Below are 21,030 nucleotides of genomic sequence, written 5' to 3'. Positions count from 1 at the left end.
AAGTGTAAGGACAGCTAGACACGACTGTGATGCGGTACATCAAACGATGACTACTATAGGTCTCCGATGGTGATATTGGCCCGCTCCTTCAGAGCTTTAGCGTGGGCGGCCGCCAATACACCATCGGAATATCAGATAAGTATGTACCATGAAGTGTATGAATCAGAGTTTAGTAACTAATGAAAACTTATTGTGCCTTTTCCGTAAGAAATACTTTTAAATTGTTAACAAAGGAATAAGCCTCGTTCCCAGCATCGTATCCGCTTTTCGAAGTTGCTTTATGTATAATAACAGATAAGTTATTCTATAGCGTCCATCATATTGATGTAGAAAAAACAATACCTTTACAAAGACTTTGAATTTTTTGAGTATTCCATGTTGCTATGGCAACCAAAGACGAATTGACTGATGTCTCGTTCATTCCAATATATGAGTGGTTCGTTTTAAGGATGGCCATATCATAAATGTCAACAACACTCGAACAATCAATTGATTTCATTTTCGAACACATTTCTACAAAATTCAAATAATGAGATGATTTCTTTTCACATAAAAATCATCCCTAAGTAAACTTGTTGAAATGTCGATACTGTTTTTCATGCACCAACCCCCCACCCCCCACCTCGAAATGTCTAGAATCTCAAGTGAAGCGAACATTTCTTGCTAGAGCCACAATCTCGGTCAAAATATATTGGGAATTTTGGTTAATTCTTTGTTTTCAGCAATTTAAAGTCGGGCGAAAAAGTCGCTTTTGGGCAAATTGATAAATTTATTCGAATATTTCAATTCGGGAGGGGTTTATAGACTTCCAGGCTATATTCTGAGCCCTATTGGACCATTCTTGAATTTTTAGTTCCTCAGATCCTAAGGCCCTAAGTCTTAAGTCTAGCGTTAAAACTCAGAGTTAAAACTCTACCCGTCCAACCTACTTTAGAGCGCTTCTAAATCGTTTGTGGTTGTAAGATTTCGTGGGAATTTCCCTTTTTTCTCAAATATTATGACTTTGATTGCAGTTTCTAATGATCTGATATAGTGGTTGGCGTTCCCATCTCAATGAGTAGAACTCTTGAAAACCGTGCAAAAGTATAAATTAACTTAAACTATACTAACCGATACGATGCGAAAGCAAAATATCTCATCGTAGAAAAATTCAGATCAGTGACAGGTGATCGGTGACTAGTCGATCTTAACAGCTTAAAACAATGAAGTAACCTTGTTCCTCATCAGAACTATCGATCAGAAAAGTTAGTTTTATTATAACTTTAATATTACCAGACTCGTGTCTAGCCCACCAGGCCTTTAGTTGTTTACTTTGTTATGATAGCGTTTACCAATGGTATGTATAACGTCCACCAGTAAAATTACTAAGTGGTGCAAGTGACTCTGAGTAGGAGATCAAAAAATACGAGAGACGCACCTGGACATAGGATATCTGTGTTACAAAGACGTTTTTCTTCATCACCCCCGTGTTCTGCACACAATGCTTGAAACGGCGGTGGAGGGTCACAAGTTCATGTTCTGAACTGAAAACCTCCTCCGCAGGGCTTATCCCAATCTGTCCAATTCGACCATGGTGCAATCATAGCCAATATATCAACTAAAAAGAGAATCAATAATTAAATTAAAGACAAGGGGCTCTATATGGGACAAATCAGCCGTCAGCGGTTTTATCGCAGAAAAGAAGCAACACTGGTTTCTTAAACAGAGCGTCGAAAAGTTCGCTGGGGACATTAAGCAAAAAATAAGCACTTTTCAAACACGGGCGAAATTTGAATCATAATTACAGACCTTCACAAGCTGTGTTATCAGAAGAAAATCGGTATCCAGGATTACAAGTACAATTGAACGAGCCTTCAGTGTTTACACAATTTTGTTGGCATCCGTCGGATCCTAACGCACACTCGTCAATATCTGAAGGAAGGGGAAAAATAAGAAAATGAAGATCGAATCGAGCATCGACCTAAACGGTAAACGATGAACAGGTGTAAATTGCATTCGATTGAAATTGATAAATATAATCTCTGAAATGCAAATCCAGACAAAACTTATTGCCTTCCGGGGAAAGCTTTAAAAATTTTGTTTCTAAAACCATAGAGGTATAAAGAAAAACAGGAGTTGAATGTGTCGGTAATTGGTCGTTAAAGTCTTTTGATTTCTTTTATAAAATGTATCAAAAGAAATTCTAAGCTCGCCCGATGAAATAAGACTTTTTAGTAGAACTCAAGTTTGCTATGAACATTCTAATAATCAGTATTGAAGATTCTCGCCTTTTAATATACGAAAATTAGATAAAAATTCGTCCACGAAGCAAGTTTATGTTCCATTTCGCTATCCGTTCAATTTTGTTTTGAAAAGATATTTTCTCAAGCCAGAAAATGAAAAGTTCTTTATAAGCACACACGATTTCAGACTCAATCTGTAGACATAAAGTCGCTGGAGAATTTTGGAGGAAAGTATCAAGCAATAGAGTTCACCTTAAGGAAAACATTGATCGAAAAATCTTATCATTTGATGAAGGATTGCCAAGTTTACAGGCCTTTTTTTAGTCCAAATATTTTCTTACACTGATGTCAGAAACAATGAATCTCGTCTCATCTAATTTCTAACGCTTAAATGAGCCAATAGGATTTCACCTATGGATAAAAGAGCTCATTAAAAATGCACGATATATGAGATTATGAGCATGCATACATCGTAACTTTTTTAATCGTAGGGCGAGCTTGGTTACAATAGCATACTTCTCCTGTTTCTTTATACCTCCATGCTAAAACAGACATGTTGATTAAGGGCTAGAAGATGAGCCTTCAATATATATTTTGATCATTAAAGTCCGAGATTTGTAAATCCTCTCATTATTAATTTGGTTATGCAGTGAATAGATTAGTGCATGCGATTTAGTTTGGTTTTTACGATTAGTAATACACCTACCTTTTCGACAGTAGTCACGCGGTCAGGCGCGTGCCAATTTAATGTTTAATTATCCACCTAAACTCGATCCAATCCTTTTTTTACACCTTTTTCTATTGTCTCAAGGTGCGGAAAAAAGACTGAGACTGTTTTGGTGGGATAAATCGGACGAAAAATGCCCGCGCGGCAATTGGCGGCTACGGTCGAAAAGTAGTATTCTTGACAAGTAAAATAAAAACAAGGGAGACACGTCTTCTTCCTTTACCTTCACAAGTTTTGTTATCAGAAGACAAAAAGTATCCAGGATTACAAGTACAATTGAACGACCCTTCGGTGTTTACACAATTTTGTTGGCATCCGTCGGATCCTAACGCACACTCGTCAATATCTGAAGGAAGGGGAAAAATAAGAAATGAAGATCGAATCGAGCATCGACCTAAACGGTAAGCATTCGATTGAAATTGATAAATATAATCTCTGAAATGCAAATCCAGACTAAACTTATTACCTTCCGGGGAAAGCTTTAAAAATTTAGTTTCTAAAACAGACATGTTGATTAAGGGCTAGAAGATGAGCCTTCAATATATATTTTGATCATTAAAGTCCGAGATTTGTAAATCCTCTCATTATTTATTTGGTTATGCAGTGAATAGATTAGTGCATGCGATTTAGTTTGGTTTTTACGATTAGTAATACACCTTTTCGACCGTAGTCGCGCGGTCAGGCGCGTGCCGATTTAATGTTTAATTATCCACCTAAACTCGATCCAATCCTTTTTTTACACCTTTTTCTATTGTCTAAAGGTGCGGAAAAAAGACTGAGACGGTTTTAGTGGGATAAAGCGAGCAAAAAATGCCCGCGCGGCAATTGCCGGCTACGGTCGAAAAGTTGTATTGTTGACAAGTAAAATTAAAACAAGAGAGACACGTCTTCTTCCTTTACCTTCGCATGTTGTGTTATCAGAAGACAAAAAGTATCCAGGATTACAAGTACAATTGAACGAGCCTTCAGTGTTTACACAATTTTGTTGGCATCCGTCGGATCCTAACGCACACTCGTCAATATCTGGAAGGAAGGGGAAAAATAAGAAAATGAAGATCGAATCGAGCACTCTCCAAGAAGCTTAATAGATGTCTGATAAAAACAAGTTTAAACTATTTCTACGGCCCTTTGTTGCGACAATTGCTTCCATAATAGCAACAGTTTTGTTTTAACAGAAATGAGTGAATTTAGATGACATGAAGAAATTTACCACTTTCACACTGACTTCCATCAAAGCCAGGTTGACAAGAACAAGTGGAAGGTGCTGCACATTCTCCATTCACACAAACAGGGTTGCACACCGCTGAAAAAAATCAGGGTAAAACAACAAAGTTGAAATTACGGCGTATTAATTCCAGGGAATCTCGCCTCCCCGGCTAGCAATAAGTTTTACTTGCGGAGATAAGATGAAATTTAGAATCCTGCCGAAAAAGTATTACGGAAAAAGATTTGATAAAAAGTTGTTTTTTGATGACGCTGAGTCAAGTGAAGTATATATAGTAGATAAAATATCACCATCTTGAATCTTTTCACTTTCGGTTTATCAAAATTTATATGAACACAACAAAACAATAAAATATTCTAAAATCCGTTCAAATTATATGAAACGATAATTAAAACACAAAAATATCTCCCCAAACTTTGAAAACCCCTTAGATATCTTCTATACTAAATGAGTTTATGAAAAATGTCTGTAACGCTAGCCCAGTAACATATGTTAAGGTTTCTAAAATTTGAACGCCGCGGCTGGAAAACCTATCCACCTTTGATACAAAAAGTCTCGCGCTAAGTTTGACAAGCGTAGAAAACTCGGATTAAAAGATCGGACAAGAAGGGAGGATTCGTGTCTTTGAGACACAATGAAATTAGAGACATTACGTCCAAATTGCTAAGAGAAGTGTGCGTAGATGTAAGAACTGAACCCCTATTAAACGAACTTAATAACGAAGATCTACCAAGACATGCAAATGTCTCACGCGAGGCGAGACTGGATATAAGCGCTCTCAGTTTTTGGACTGCTGGCCAAAGAGCATTTTTTGATGTGAGGGTTTTCAACCCGTTTGCTCGAAGGTACACCAATTCAAAAATTGAGAACTGCTTATCATCCAATGAACGCGAAAAGAAGAGACAATATGGTGAACGTATTTTGCAAGCCGAAAATGGGACTTTTTCTCCGCTTGTTTTTGCGGCAAATGGGGCGATGGGACGTGAATGTACGTTATTTTACAAGCGTCTAGCTGAAATGATAGCAGACAAAAGACATGAAACTTTCTCAAAAGTTACTAACAGCATTAGAACTATCATATGCTTCTCGCTCGTTAGATCTACAGTGAGATGCATCCGTGGATCGAGAGGTAGAGTACGACTCCCTCAAGATGAAGTTTAATTTTTTTTTTTCCTTTCTTATACACAATCCATAATTCTAGTAGAATTTTATTTAAATCGAAAAGATCCATGCCGGGACAGGCTCCGGTATATAGTATATTTTATATTTTTCAATACCGACTTGTATTTAATTTCTCTAGTATATTACGTTCCGAAAATGCTTGAACGAAACAGCCAAAAAAAAAAAAAAGTGAAAGTGGAGTCAACATCTCAACAAGAAAACTCGGATTAAAGAAGACTCTACACTGCTATTTGTAAACGAAAAAAGTTCTGACGTCAATTTCATGAAAAGTACTGCGACGTCACAAAGTTTCAAATAAAAAGGTGTGGCATTTTTGTTGCACGATTTCGAATTATTCTATAACAACACACGCAATAAAATCCAACATTGTTGTTTGATGATTAAACTTCGTCTAACATTATTTAAAAAGGTTTCAATGTGTGTTGCATTGCATATGCGCCGGTCTTAAGCTGTCCTCATGTGAAGCCGACAAGCGGGAAAACCTTCAGTGCTCAACCACAAAGCGCGAGCCTCTCCTTCACAACTAAGGCTTTTTCTTTCCTAGAAGCAACCCTCTCACCACCTCAGACACCTTTGGGCGTCTGCAACGACGGGTACCCTCCATAATTTTGACAGGGTCACTATGGCATTTCATTGAACACAAACTTCCGTTATCTTAAAAAGACATATCATCGAGGCTTACAGACACAAAATTTTGACTAATGTAGAAAGTTTAGAAGTATAATTTTTATTATTGTATTCGGCATTTTAAGCCAAAACGATGTCAGGCATTAACCCACATTATAGTATTTTAAAGGCTTTTGATGTGCAAGCAAAACCGTTAACCGGCGTTTGCGACGACGGGAACCGTCTAGTAGTTTTCTATTCATTTTACGCAAAAAGGGACTGGATCTAGTGGTATGAATTAGCTACCACATCAAGCAGAACCAAAAATGGAGTCTTCTAAATTACACTGAGCCAAGTATTACATACTAAAAAAAGTTTCAGTATAAATGACTTTAATCTCATCTGATCAAGATATATCAAGATGCTGGTTACTTACGAATTGGACAGCTATCACCTTGCTGGGCCCAACCAGGGCAACAAATATCCTGGTATACAACTCTGTACCTCGTTACTTGTTGATAATAAGAGATACGTTGAGTTCTGAAAAGGCATTGAAAAAGTGAAGTCAAGTCAAGTCAAGTGGAACGGGAAGGAAAAAATGAATGCTAGGTATGTGCGGACGGTAAGGGTCGGTTTTTGACTTTTCCAATGTCTCTAACACGATTACAAAAAACAACAATTAGTCAAAATAGTCTATCTAAGGGTCGGATATTTTGCTGTTACTTTTAAGGATACGAAAACAATGAAAAGTCAAAAAACTCTCTCTCTGAGGTTAGAACGAAGATTGTTACAGAGGTGAGCCTTACAGAGGTAAGGCTCACTTTTTCGCTGATTTACCTTTATAAGGGGATAAAAACCCGGGGGGGGGGGCACTCAAGGTGAACAACCTACTGTGCGTGCGGCACTTAATGGTCCTTTTTTCAAGCTTCCCAAAGTGCACTGTAAGGGTCGAAATGAGCAAAGACGAGAGAAATTGCACTCTAAGGGTGTAAAATTTGGAAAATCTAACCACATTTTGCATAAAATGCACCAAAGGGTCGATTTTTCGACAAAATTTACTAAAATTTGAACGGTCCCTTTTCAAAGGCCTAATTTTGGGTTGAACGTACTGTCGTGCTCCAACAATCAACACCCCCCTCCCGATATGAAAACTAATATTTTCGCTTTACATTTCATTGATTTGTTATTTTAAAAAAAGTAGAGAAGCTAAAGCAGGCTAAAGTTTAAAATTTAAAAAGCAGAAAACTTTTGTAAAATATCTTTTCCTGTGCGATTTGAGAACTTGTATTTTAAATTCTGCTGACAGTAGTGAGAGACAAAGTAAATGAGTTTATCAGTACCTTGTTCTGTAACAGGTCGACGAGCCCCACCATCCACAAGAGATTTGGTATTGCTGATAAACTGTTCTTGACAGAGTGATCGTTGTCAAGTAGGACTCAAAGTGCGATTGAGTGCACACGTTTGAACTATAACATAAATCACAGTTTATTAGGTTAATAGACTGGAGTCGTTTATAATGCATGTAATACAGTAGTATAGGCGTTATATGATAATTACTTTTTGCTTTATTTCTACTATTTCTGAATTAGTCGTCTAGCTTGCTAGACTATTAGGTTAATTATCTTTTCCGAAGGAGTATTTTCATCAAGTAATATGTTCAAAATATGGCTGAAAAAGATTAACTGGACTAACTTTCCTGGAGTCAGCTCCCCATTCGATTCCACGATTTCCATCAAACAATATAAAAAACAAAACAGAATAAAAGTTCTTGCCATCATCACCCTGACCGTCAACCAAGACGATTTTGACCTCAAATGGTTGAAATTAAATGAAATTATATGATATAATTGAAAAGATTTTCCTTTTTCAAAATTCAGCGGAAAAAAGAGATAAAGCGTTTGATAAATTAAATCTTGTATACTGACGATGGCGTAAGCCGAAAAGCTTCTATTTTTATGTAGTGAAATAAATTTTGATTTTTTATAAACTATGGCGAATGGATTCAACAAATTAAATCTCTATAATTACCATTCCATCTCCATTAGCTTAAATGTTTCCGCATCAAGCTTTGAAAATTCTCTTAGCTAAGCATTTTATAGTAAGTGTTGGTGCAATGCTGGAAAAGCAACCTGTCCACATAAATGAATGAACAGAAAAGGCGTTACCTATCTTTAACTTAAAACGTTTTCCCATCTGACACAAACCGTGCATAAAAGAAAGTCCATAAAACATTCAAACAACGTTGCATATCAAGCTGGCGAATCAACGTTGTTTTAACGTTCAGATAATGTTCACAACGGCCATATAACGTTAGATGAACGCTGAAAAAACGTTGTCTACTAGCTCAGTACCAGAATTGACAACAGAAATAAAGACTCAAAGTAAATAACCGAAGGTAAAAATCAAAGAAAATTTGCAGAACACTAACTTTCCTGGTACCAACGGATCACTTTGATTCAATTAAAACAACAATAGAACAGCAGGCCATAAAAAAAACAAAAGACTATTCCTTATGCTTGTTTACTGCGTTTGCGTCAGCGTCTCAAACCAGGAATTCGTGCTTCGAATCCCCGCTCCTTCCAATGTTCCGTTCAGTTCATAGATGGCAAAGATAGCCGAGCCCGGTGGCCGTGGACCCCGTGAAAACCATCAAAAGACTGTCTAAAAGTCCTAAATTACTGGGCTATCCACGTAAAATATCGACTCTACCTATCTATCTATACTGTGAAATGAAATAAAGAATAACTTTTTTTACATAAACTTCAAAAATTCTTCCTCTCTGCAAATGAAGGCTGGAGTAAGAAGGTAACCCTTTAATTCAGCAACAAACACCATGCAACCACGCCTAAGAAGATTATTGTCAATTTCTTTCTTTCAAGCATAATACCTTAATTACTGTCTCATCCCCTAAGTATAAGTTGTCCCCTGGTCGCGTAACCTTGACATAATTGATTCATTAAGATAATAATTATGCTAATAAACAAAAAAATTGACTCAAATGCCGATACAGCGTGTCCCGAAAAAAGCTGAAGAAATTTCGAAATCGAGAATATTATTTATCGTCCCCTTTCATGAAAACGCAGCTTTCATTTGGATATATTTTATAATAACGAGAATCGCATGAAATTTTCAGGATTTGCGTTAGGAAATCCAATACATGTACATATAGAGAATCGATTCCTAAGAAAGAAGAGTGATAACGTTTGCTTACTTATCAATTTTAATTCACAAGCTTTTTTCACATTGGATTGACACGGATGTAGAGAAAGATTGGTCAGAAAGAGGAAAAAAATGAATTATGTGTCTGATATGAAACGGGAACACTAAAAAAAAAACCTTTAAGTCCTTTTTTCGTTCATTGTTAGCCTTATTAGAAATTTGGGCAGGTAAAAATGGGCCGACGTTTTAGAGGCCAAGATTTTGAAATTTAAACTTTTAAAGAGGCGTTCACATCTGACCCTTCAAAGCGTGAGATGAAAATTGTCTACTATCATTCCTTACATTCAAAATGTTGATAAAGATATTAGAATTTTATTGATTTTTCCAACAATCTACCAAGCGAAGTATGCCACTTACAAAGGGGTATCTTATTTGTTAGAATCACAAGGAGATTCCAATTATTGAAAGTGTTTTAAAAGGGTTCCTCCTTGAAGGGGACCAGGAATAAGTTTAAGTTATATTATAGAAAGATTTGAATAATATAAGTTCGAAAAAGCGAGAGTCTACTGTGTCATCAGGTTAAATAGAATGCTTTTGATGATTAAAAAAAGAATTAAGAAGTTTATAACGAAAGGCTCAAAATGAAAAGAACAAAACTCTTTCAAATCATTGAAATTTCAGATCTGCTCTATAAGTAGACTTGAGTCGTTTATAATGCGTGTAATACAGTAGTATATGCGTTATATGATAATACGATTATTGTTACGGGATTTAGTTTGTATAAACAAATGGAAGAATCCAGTGTACCGGCCTTATAGATACCCCGGCTAGAAATTTGAGAAAACAATTTATCAAGCAACAAAAAACTCTCAAAACAAAATCAACTCAAATGAAAAACTTTTAACACACAAATCCACACACATTTTTTTTTTAGAATTTCTTTTGAGCGGGAAAAAATTATAAATTGCAATATTGACACTTTTCTTTTTTTGGAGTTAGTGCACAAAGGTTTCTGGACGACTAAATGGCCTAAATTTGTTCCCTACATTACTTTTTGATTTATTTCTAGCATGTTTGAATTAGTCGTCTAGCTTGCTAGACTAGTTCTAAAGATGAAGATGAAATTTGCCCCATTCTGAGATTTCCGTGATATATTTATCAACAATCAATTCAAATAAAGAAAAAATCCTTTTTGAAGTTCTAACTTTAGAAAACGTTTTTTGAATTATTCATATAAATGAACATTGACGAATTTTAAGAAGGCATTAAAATTTCATGCCCTATTAACCAACCTGGATACACCTTTCAAAACAATTGTAAAAACTTTCTCCCCTTTTAATACAAACCACTATTTCAATTAAATTTAACAGAATGGAGATGTTAATTTAAGCAATAAATCGTGACTTTTTCCTCCACAGGGCAAATAGGATAGATCCGTACGGATTTTAATATTACCATGGGGAAATAATTATCTGTTAATTTCACGTTTTATTAGTACGAAGAGAGAGGTGTCGGATCAGTTTTCATGTGGATTGAAAAAAGATCTTAATTTTTGATTTTTCTTTTTCATATTCGTCTAGTTTTAGTTTCGTCAATGTAATGTTAAGTCTGTCTCGAAAAATTTCATAATCAGTTAAAAAAATACTTATTGGTAAAAAGTAGATAGTACTGTATAGGTTTCTTCTTCAAATAAAATATCGTTTTTGAATAAGATAGTAAGATAGCAGATTGAGGAAATTAAATAGAATTTTTGATATGGTAAATGATGAACTTTAAGTTGCCTTTACTGTCTAAGTTTTCAATATCTCCTTTTTTGGAAAAATTTTTGGACATGAGTTCTTCAAAACCAATTCATAGAAAACCCCTGGAGACGGATAATAGGTTGAAGAAGTTGAGAAGAAACTTCTTGAGTGTTCAAAAGAAATAAATGAATTTGAAAAAATTCTTTTTTCAAAATTCTTTTTTCAAAAGTCGGTTTGTGATAAAATAGGACGATTATTAGCACTTATACATCTGCCATAACAAAAACAACTTTTCATCCAATTTTCAGTAGCCTGAGATAAACTAAGAATACATTTTATCATTAGGGTCTTACTTAAAACATCATTATTACAAGCAGCTATGTAGAGAGTAGCCTGAATCTGTAGATACAATGCAGTTTAGCGGTTATCTTATAGTTTTATACCATATCACCATGTTTAAATATGTGTATCAAAATGAATCTTCTAGTGAAATCGTAAACAAAAGCAGGGACATCGCTATCACCACGATGAATCAAAAACAATTCCAAAACTTAACCGAAGTACAACATGCAGATATTTATTACACCGGGCAAATCTTCGTCTTCATGATGTCATCTGTGATTCATTTATTCTGTTTATTCGTCCTGTACAAGACACCGAGATCAAGAATCAGTACTGTCAAAAGATTGTATCTAGCTAATCTAAGCTTGTGCGAGTCCGGTACCGGATTTACATACGGGTTACGTCGTATTTTTCTCATGAACAAAGTACCATATGAAAGCGAATGGTTTTTTATGCTTGAACCGGTCCAGAATACTGGATTCTCGATATGGTACTTGTTGTTAATGGGCTTTATCACTGTCAATAGATTCCTGGAAATTTACTTAAATATCAAGTATGACGTATTGATGACTTTCAGACGAACTTGTGTTATTTTGGCCATCTTGTTTGTACTCCCTCTCACAGCTGTTGTCACTCATTTGACAGTCTTTACAAGCTATCATGAAATTCGTTATATTAATATAGTTTTATTAAATCCAATCTGTCAATGGATATTATTAACGTTTTCATTGCCCATGTATTTTTACATCATCTATAAAATGAAGCAGAGTCAAAACTCGGTGAAAACCATTCGTGATGGCTTAAATCGGAATGAGACAGGAACTCCAGCAATCCCGATTTCCATAGGGATTCGAAATTTCATAAATCTACCGGTCCTCATCATCCTAACTTTCCTTTTGTTTTGTGTGATACCCTTCAATATATTGACCGTTGCCATCTTGACAGAATTCGAATTGCCAGAAGAAGCGCTGTTTGTGATTGGCTTATGTTTTGGTATTGGGTATATTTGTGATGCTCTTATCTGCTTCTTCATGTCCAAAGCAATCAGAGAAACAATGACTGGGTTATTCTGCAGGAACAAATTTATGAGTTCTGGTGCAGGCTTTAATAATAGTACCACCTCGTCAAAGATGGAGACGATTTCCAGACATACAGACTCGCCTTAAAGGTGGTACAGTGTGTCACCAAAAGAGCGGACACATTTTTATATAAAGTGTACATATATTCCAAAATTCGATTATCTTTTAATTTCTTTTGTAAAACGTGTCAAGGCTTTAGAATAGTTTTTCATAGTATGTAACGTGATGGAGTTTTTTAAATACGTATTTCAATATGTTTATTATAGGTGTAAAAAGCCAGGTCAAATAAACCAAAAACAAACTTGTTACTAAATTCCATCATTCAAAATATTATGTTATTTGCAAGATTTGTAAGATTTAATTTTTTTGTGAACAAATATGTGAATTATGGTACAGGTGTAAAAACAGCCTTGCAAAAAATACCAAACAAATTTACCTCTCTAAATAAATTTGATTATTTGTGAGGTTTGTAAAGTTTGTCATGTACAAATGACCTGAAGAAACACGTGAGAAGTGCTGTCTTCTTCACGATTCGAAATCGTGATTGTTGACATCAGACGTAATATTTCATACGGAAACATCCGGGCGTTTGTCATCAGCTTTGAATTTAATCAATGAAACTGGTTGCAAACGCCCGGTATTTTTCGTGTGTTTCCGCATAAAACATTATGTCATGAAAATCGTGATTAAGGTCATATAAAGATGCGGCCCTGACAACAAACTTTTAAGAACAGTTTAGGAAGAGAAGGCTTTCATACGAAACGGAGAAAGACATTAGTACATTTTATTGAAAGGTTTGTAGAGCTATTATTTTTTGATATTATTCCAAATCTACCCTTTTTCACGGTCACTTCCGACTATCGGGTCGCGAATTTATTACGACTAAATGATCGAATAGACTGATTACTCTTCCGGGCTTCCCGTTGCGGATAAAGGTATTGAGCATGCAATGAAAGTGTCAGATTTGGAATTGACGAAAACAAAGCATAGAAGTGCAATACAAAAAATTCTTACTTCGTTACAGGGAAATTTATCCAGGATGAACTTTTGGACATTCATCTTGGTTGCCATAGGTTACTTGGTAGCCAACCCAATCATCGCACAGCAAGGTGAGAATGTTTGTTCGTTTCCAAGGAAGGTTTCGGTTGGAAGGACCGACGTTCAGCTGACATCTATAAAATGCAAAGGCATTCGACATGGAAAAAAATAATTTCAATTGCTTACCTGAAAGAACATAAAAAGTATAAAATACACCACTTTTCTGACGTCACAAGTTATTAAGTGAATCTGTTATTAATGGTTTTATTTTCACATAGGTGTTCCCGTTTCATATTAGACACATATTTCATATCAGGACAGTGTCTGCTTATTGTTATATTAATCAGATATAAGCAAAAAAATGTTTTTCTTTTCCTCTTTCATATACATCCGTGTCAATCCAATGTGAAAAAAGCTTGTAAATTAAAATTGATGAGTAAACAAACGATATCACTCTTATTCAAAAACAAAACCTTTAAGTTCGAAACGTTTGAGATCAATTCACATAACATTTTTTAACAAAGTGAAGAAGTTTTGGTTCTTTATTCTACATCGACTGAACTCAAAAAATATATAATTTTGACCTGTCATAGTTGACGGTGGTTACGGACCATGGTCTGAATGGACGCCTTGTGAGGTCACGTGTGGAGATGGACTGCAGTATAGAGAAAGAGGTTGCAATGAACCTTCACCGTCAAATAGCGGATTGGATTGTGAACATCTTGGACCTGCTTCAGAAACAAAACCGTGTCGTTTGAGATCGTGTCGCGGTGAGTTTAGATATTAGATGAAAGGAACTTTTAATACTCTACCAGTCTAATTTTCATTTTAATCGAATCTACCTTTACCAGAAATTACGCTTGTTACCCGCAAAATTACCTTAAACATACAATCTCTCGTTTCCCAAAAGTGTTCTAATGCTCAAATACTCACAAAACCAGAGTTCATTAGACAAAGTTTATCTTTATTCTTTCAGGTATCGATTTGAAAAGAGGCAATTTCTTGAAATCAGTGGACATCCAGAAAACATATCAATTTACATTCGAAATCAAGCCAACCGGTATCAAAGAAGGCTGGACAAACGTTTTCCATGGGTATAATTTGGACGGTAATTGTTGTCATTTTGGGCAACGTATACCTGCTCTCTTCATGAGATCAAATACATCACGGCTAATGACCGTTGTACCTGTCGGCAACAACAGTAGGTACCAAGTCAATGAATGGCTCCCCATGCATGAAGCCACAAACGTTACAATTAGACAATCGCTTCGTGCAGATGGAACCTACAGATTTGCTTTGTACTACAACGAGACTCGCATTGACATGAGTGTAAATACAGAACCAAGAGTTTATAAAAATGTCTCATTGTACGCATCAGATAAATGGTATCAACCATCTCAAGTTGAACTTGGATATTTCAATGTCGAAAGTCCTATTGAACCTGACTGTAAGTATCAATCTTTCTTTTGGAAACATAGTCTGATAGAAATAGCTTAAACAAGGTTCGAACCTTTCAAATAAATCATATGTGGTTGAAATTTGGCGCAGAGGTTTCTTTTGGGTTCAAGAACCACCAAGAAAAACCCCCAAGGCGATTTAAAAAGTTTTAGACCCTTTTTTTAGGGTATTTCATGGTGACGTCAATGTTCAGTACAATTAGCCACTGGAACGAACAAGAATCTCAAAAACACTTCGACTGTTTTTATCTGAAAGATAATGAAAATTAGATAACGAAAATCGCGTTAAATTTGCGTCAATTAGAAAAACTGACCTCCAGGCAGAAACTGTTTGAGTAGTACTGTACTCACCAGAGCTAAATGTGCCATTGCAGCAAACAAAAACCAAAATTGTCTTGAGATCTAAATCACAAACACTCCTCACATTGAGCTCATTTCTTTCTTGATTTCTCAACAGATTTCAAACCACAACGTGGCTTCATCCGCCAACACATCCCACTGATGGATAGAACCTATGAAATTTCGTTCACAATTCAACCAAACAAAGCTCACTATGGAAACGAAATAAACGGCGTCTTTAGAATCTCTCATAATGAAACTTTAGGAAGTAACTGTTGCAAGAAAGGTAATTACTTATGATTCTTCGGGCTCGGATGTACATAACTCGAATGTATCCTTAACTCGGACAAGTTTGCTGGCCACTTCATCTAACAATGCCTTATAAACCTTACTCCATATGGAAGACTCAACTGTATTTATAATCCAATGGTATTCGCACGTCTTCATTCGGGTCCAATAGAAAGAACCACATATGATCATGAGAGAAAAAAAGAACATAAGTTTCATTCAATAACGACATTTTCTAGGTTCCAACATTCCAAACTTGTTGATCACCGACAGATGCAAATTATACATCCTAAATGACGGTAATAAACCCGTCAGTCGAACATTGAACCCCTTCAGAATGACGTCAGTCAAGATTAGACAAGAGTTGACGTCATTTGGTTTGTACAGGTTAGTGGAGTTCATTTCTATCTTAGAAAATTATTTATTTAACTAACCGAAGGAGGCTTTGCGAAAAGAAGTTTTAAAGTTTTGTTAAGTTACGTAACTTCAACCATTATGGACGCAAACGTTCGAATCTGTAGATGTGATCCCTAGCGCAAATCGAACGTTTGCTTCCAAAATGGCGGAATCTGCGTAACTTAACAAAACATGGAAAACCTTTAAAAGAGCTTTTAAAAAAATGCTATGTGATTCTAAAAAGAGAGAACAGAGGCTTTCATCCGACCGTAATACGAATTTCGTGTGCAAAACTCTACGTTAAAAGGTGTCAGGCTCAAATTTGATTATTACTTCAAGTAATTTGCACTTCTGTTAAAAGCGCTAGAACTCTGATTAATAAATATGTGTTTTAGTTACACAATCCACTTGGATGGGAAAGAAGTTCACCAAGTTTTCAACCAGAACCCTGCAACATACAAAGGAAACACTTTATACACCAGTGATCCATATCACAATGCAGCTGACGTCATCGTTCAAGACCTCAAGATCGTCTCACCTCTTCCAATGAACGGTAAGAAGTTGCAGTGCATTATGGGAAAGTAAGTCTGCGACCCGAAGGCTCCTCTTTAAATGGCTATCTACCCGAAGGTAGGGAAGGGCGCCACTCTTTCTCCGTGGATTTCTCCACTTACCCTTGATCCTTTTCTTAATTGTTGAGCATCAAGCAGAGAGGCATCAAGTACCATTTTGAGAATATTTGGTATGACCCGGCTGGGGAACCCACAACCTTGCGAGCCGTAGCCGGATGTTCTACCACTGCACTACGGTCGCAATCATCAAGTTTAGCCTGAAGGCCTAAAGAGGAATCCTCTCAACTCTCTCTCAAGCAAGAAAAGGTGAAGCCTAGATTTGTACAGCTTTCAGAAGGACGGAATGATCGAATCTAGCGCTTTCTGGCGAAAGTTTTTAATTTCAATACGCCCCTTCTAACAGACCCGGAAGGGTGTTGCATTGCACAAACGCGGAAAAAAACTTCTCATGTCCCCAAGCCTTTAGTGTGAAACCCACGCCGGTCACGCGTTTCGAAAGGGAGATAAATGGCTTCATTTCCCAATCAAACGTTTCATCTGTTAGCCCCCTTCAGGTTTTTAAATTCAACGTGTGCAATACATGGCTGGGTTCGTCCAGAAAGCTAATGATTGATTAACTCTACAAGATTGGTGACATACATATCGAACAATATGGTCTTCCTCTTTTAGTGTACGTACCAAGGAAAAACAATTACATCACCAACATTCCTGTGGTTGAAAAAGCTTTCCGCTACACAATGGAAATCAAACCTGTCGGTGTTCGCCCTGGGTGGACGAGCATCTTCCACGCCACCAGGAACGTGAAAGGGAATCGAAACTGTTGTGGGTATGGAAGTCGTATTCCTGCTTTATTCTTTCATTCCAACACAACCAAGTTACATACCACAGCCTCCATCAATGGTAGAGGTAACTTTTACATTAACAACGATATGGATATGGATCGATTCACTGTAGTGACAATTGAACAATCGAGACAACATGACGGTCAATATCGATTCTCATTGATGTTTGACTACATCGAGGTAAAAGAAAGAGATTTGGTTTTCTTCATTTTATACACACAAAAATATAAGCTCATATGTCTTGCAGAAAAAAATATCGAATCACAGACTTTCCTTTCACAAATCCTCACGTTGAGTCGTTGAGTAATAAATCTAGATTCTAAATATTGCATTAAAATATTTTTGTAGGACGGGATGAGAAGAACCGTCTTCTATTCACACGTTTAAGATATTGCTAAGTTAAATCCACCACTCTGACTCAAGCAGGTACCTTCAAGCACCATCTTTTACTTAGTACGAAAGCTTTGGTATAACCTGGCCAAGGCGATTGAAAGAACTTCCGCACCGTAGTCGAATGCTATAACTTCATGCTATGGCCGTTTAGTAATCAAAACATGTTAAAAATACTGCTTAAGTGAAATTCCACCATTTTGACTATTTTAGGTGTATACAGTAATCAACAAGCAACCTGAAGTTTTCAAAGATGTCAGTATCTACATCGGTGACCCGTGGTACGAACCAAGCAATGTCGTCGTCCGAAATTTCCACTTCGAAAATCTACATTCTTAGTTCTTCATTCAAAATATTGTTATTGTCTTTATTCAAGAATATATCAAGCCTGTAATCCTATTTCATAAATGTACTAGTTTTTTTAAGTAGCGAGGATACACGCTTTTTTTTATAAGAATGGTGTAAATCAATTTCATCATGGATATTCTTAACTTTTTTGGGAAAATCATCCTAAAATATTCTTACAGCATTCTTAGGTTGGATCTAGCCTAGAAATCTAAGCCAGATTGATTCAGTCACTTAGTAAAATTTGATGGTAAAAGTTGTGACTGAAGTTTTTCAAGGCAAACTTAAGATTTCGTACATCATAAAAATCATTAAAGCACCGATAAAGCTATATTGTCTTCAGCCGTATCTTGGCCTCGTAAAAACTGGCTTGGTTAACCAGGCTAGGTTGGATACTAATTCAGACTAGATGTAACATTTAGTACACACGTATCAAGCATAAAATGGCATTTTTGTGAAAGGAGTGAGCCTTATTTGGGGGTAATTGACAATTTGTAATTGAAAATGCTCTATAAATGGCATTCTTAGCTTGAGTAGAAAAGTTCCATGATGGTGATATTCTTATCATTATTCTTAATTTTTTGGGCATTTTCATCATTTTTCAGACATTCCTATAAAGTGTATTCTTATAAAAGAAAAAGCGTGTAGTTATAACACGGTACAAATTACAAAATAGGATATTTTTCGAATTCTGATTTTTCCAGACTTTTCGTCATTTTTAGTCTGTAGGCAAGGGAATTTGAAATTGTGGATCTTTAATACCGTGTTACTCCGAATAAACGCCCGGGCGTTTATCAACTTTTCTTGTAGAGGGGCGTTTAAAAAAGGGGGCTCTAATGTAATAATTTGTAGTCAAAGTAAATTTAATAAAGTGAGTGGGGGACCTATTTTGGCCCATTCATTATTAATTGAGCACAAATAAAAGGATTTAGGGTCAAAATTAGTACTCGTACTAATAAAGTAATAGAAAGGAATACAGTCATTTCCATAAATCCAACTTTTCCTGATTTTTTTACTTCTGTATAATAGCTGCTTGTTTCAAATAAAAGCCCCTTCTAGAGCGGAGTGTTTATTGAAATGTTTTACTTTAATAGAGGAACGTTTGATAACGCTTTTTTAACATCAGCGAATGATGTTACATTATATTATGTTATGTTATGGGTTATACACTGTCTGTAAAAAAACACCGTCAAATTTGAATGTGACGTGCATTTGAAAATCCGACGATTTCGCTGGTCCATACATTGCGAGCTTCCCGGGACGTTTAATTCGAAGTAATACGAATAATAATTCGAACACGGACTTTAGTCAAAATATAGTAGTCCATAGACTGGAGTCTTTTATAATGCATGTAATACTGATAATACCAATACTAATAATAATAATACGGGATTTAGTTTGTATAAACGACTGGAAGAATCCGGTGTTCCAGCCTTATAGATACCCCGGCTAGCTACGCAGAAACTTGCGTAGCGAGAAAACAATTATCAAGCAATAACAAACTCTCAAAACAAAATCAACTCAAATGAAAAACTTTCAATACACAAATCCACACACATGTTTTTCTCAAGAGTTATTTTGAGCGTGAAAAAAATTATAATTGCAAATATTGACACTTTTCTTTTGTTTAGAGTTAGTGCACAAAGGTTTCTAGACGACTAAAATTGTTCCCTTTACTTTTTGCTTTATTTCTACTATGTATGAATTAGTCGTCTAGCTTGCTAGACTAAGTAGTCCATAGCATTTTCTTATCCTTAAATGCAGTAACTTAGAGCTGATTTAGGCAAAAAGGAAACATTTAAGCTGGTTTGTTAAATACCATGCCAGCAGGTGGTAAAAGATCATTATCGACCAGCAAAAGAAACCCCTTTCGGAAATTTAAACTTTTTCGACGATTTTATCATGTGGAACAAGTTAGTGAAATCCGAATATACCATAACTCCCTAAACAGCTTATGCTTTACCCAGTATAGTATAACCTAGTGCCGATTTATTCGATGTAGAAAAAATCTGTAAAATAGATTCAGATGTATATTACAAATAATTTACCTGCATCCATCCATCTTCTACACGTTATAATCGACTTCGTAACATAGCATCTTCAGCCGCAGTCCCTAAACAGCCCTAAAGTAAAAACAACAGAATACAATAACATACAAAGCCACGAAATCACAGGTATCGCATTACATAGGCTATGCTACAGACCTCCCGTGAAATTGAATCCGCCATGTTGTTATCTGTTTTACTCTACATTTTCAATTGTTCGAATTTCAAAACATTCGAATTTCAAAACATTCGAATCCTGCCGTGTTGATAACCAGATAAGAATACAAGACAGATACAGCTCTATAAGTAGACATATTCCCTTATATAAGGGGAGCTCGGTTCAGTCAACTAGTTAGAGATCAATAACACCGAACACAAAAAGTTGCTCCTTCCTTATTTTCACGATATGGTATTTAGCTTTCATTCAAAAGTTATGTAGAAAGAAGGACGTCAAAAATTAGGATGTTTCTTACCTTTCCATGTCCTTATGGTTTTATGAACATCATGTAACCTCCTATCCAGTGTGAAATGTTGAATTTTCTAATTTTTTCTTTTTCTATAAATTTAACTGTGAAATAAAAAGGCAAGAAATTAAAAAAAACATGAATTCAATTTTTGAAACTGACACTCATGACAACAATCAGTAGATCCAGGGGGGGGCACGCAGTTACAAGACAGTATGACACTTACTACCGTGGTGGTACTGTATTCAGAAGTTATGAAAACAGTTACTACATAGTGTAGTAACTGCTATTTGGGGGTGGTGCCAAACACTAAAACTAGCACTTTTGGTGTAGTAAGTGCTTATATTGTAATTCTTTTTAAAGAACTTTCAAAATTTTTCACAAAAAATGAATTTTTTTGTGAAAAAATTCTTTGTTAAAAAAAATATTTTTGATAAATGGACGAAAAAAAATTGAAATTTTTCTCAGACCCAACTTTGAAATTATGCTTTCCCTAATTATCATTAAAATATTCTCAACAGCTGTTAACCAAGTAAATTAAAAGAAAATCTAGCACAAAAATGGCTTTAG

General features: G+C 35.8%; 2 protein-coding genes across 3 annotated transcripts; one reads left to right on the top strand and one right to left on the bottom strand.

Moving 5' to 3' along the window:
- Window positions 1-348: 348 nt before the first annotated feature.
- On the bottom strand, window positions 349-20,050 carry LOC136820770 (EGF-like and EMI domain-containing protein 1). The gene is made up of 11 exons (XM_067076994.1): window positions 20,000-20,050; window positions 13,299-13,456; window positions 7,991-8,091; window positions 7,303-7,428; window positions 6,399-6,502; window positions 4,160-4,252; window positions 3,850-3,972; window positions 3,173-3,295; window positions 1,789-1,911; window positions 1,418-1,597; window positions 349-513 (listed from the first exon to the last, which is right to left on the bottom strand). The coding sequence occupies exons 3-10, from the start codon at window positions 8,002-8,004 to the stop codon at window positions 1,512-1,514; spliced, it is 792 nt and encodes a 263-aa protein (XP_066933095.1). The 5' UTR covers window positions 8,005-8,091; window positions 13,299-13,456; window positions 20,000-20,050; the 3' UTR covers window positions 349-513; window positions 1,418-1,511.
- Window positions 13,064-18,005, top strand: LOC136820769 (uncharacterized). 2 transcript variants are annotated; one of them, XM_067076993.1, is made up of 9 exons: window positions 13,064-13,078; window positions 13,309-13,393; window positions 13,916-14,092; window positions 14,299-14,769; window positions 15,237-15,404; window positions 15,646-15,793; window positions 16,198-16,355; window positions 17,044-17,396; window positions 17,820-18,005. In XM_067076993.1, the coding sequence occupies exons 2-9, from the start codon at window positions 13,324-13,326 to the stop codon at window positions 17,943-17,945; spliced, it is 1,671 nt and encodes a 556-aa protein (XP_066933094.1). In that variant the 5' UTR covers window positions 13,064-13,078; window positions 13,309-13,323; the 3' UTR covers window positions 17,946-18,005. The 2 variants fall into 2 exon arrangements, with proteins under 2 accessions (XP_066933094.1, XP_066933093.1); XM_067076992.1 differs by lacking the exon at window positions 13,064-13,078 and having other exon boundaries at window positions 13,173-13,393.
- Window positions 20,051-21,030: the final 980 nt, after the last annotated feature.

The sequence above is a fragment of the Clytia hemisphaerica genome, unplaced genomic scaffold, assembly GCF_902728285.1.
Source record: "Clytia hemisphaerica strain Z4C2 unplaced genomic scaffold, Clytia hemisphaerica genome assembly, whole genome shotgun sequence".
Classification (NCBI taxonomy): domain Eukaryota; kingdom Metazoa; phylum Cnidaria; class Hydrozoa; order Leptothecata; family Clytiidae; genus Clytia; species Clytia hemisphaerica.
Note: the sequence above shows the minus strand (reverse complement) of the source record. Positions and strands in the feature narration are given on the sequence as shown.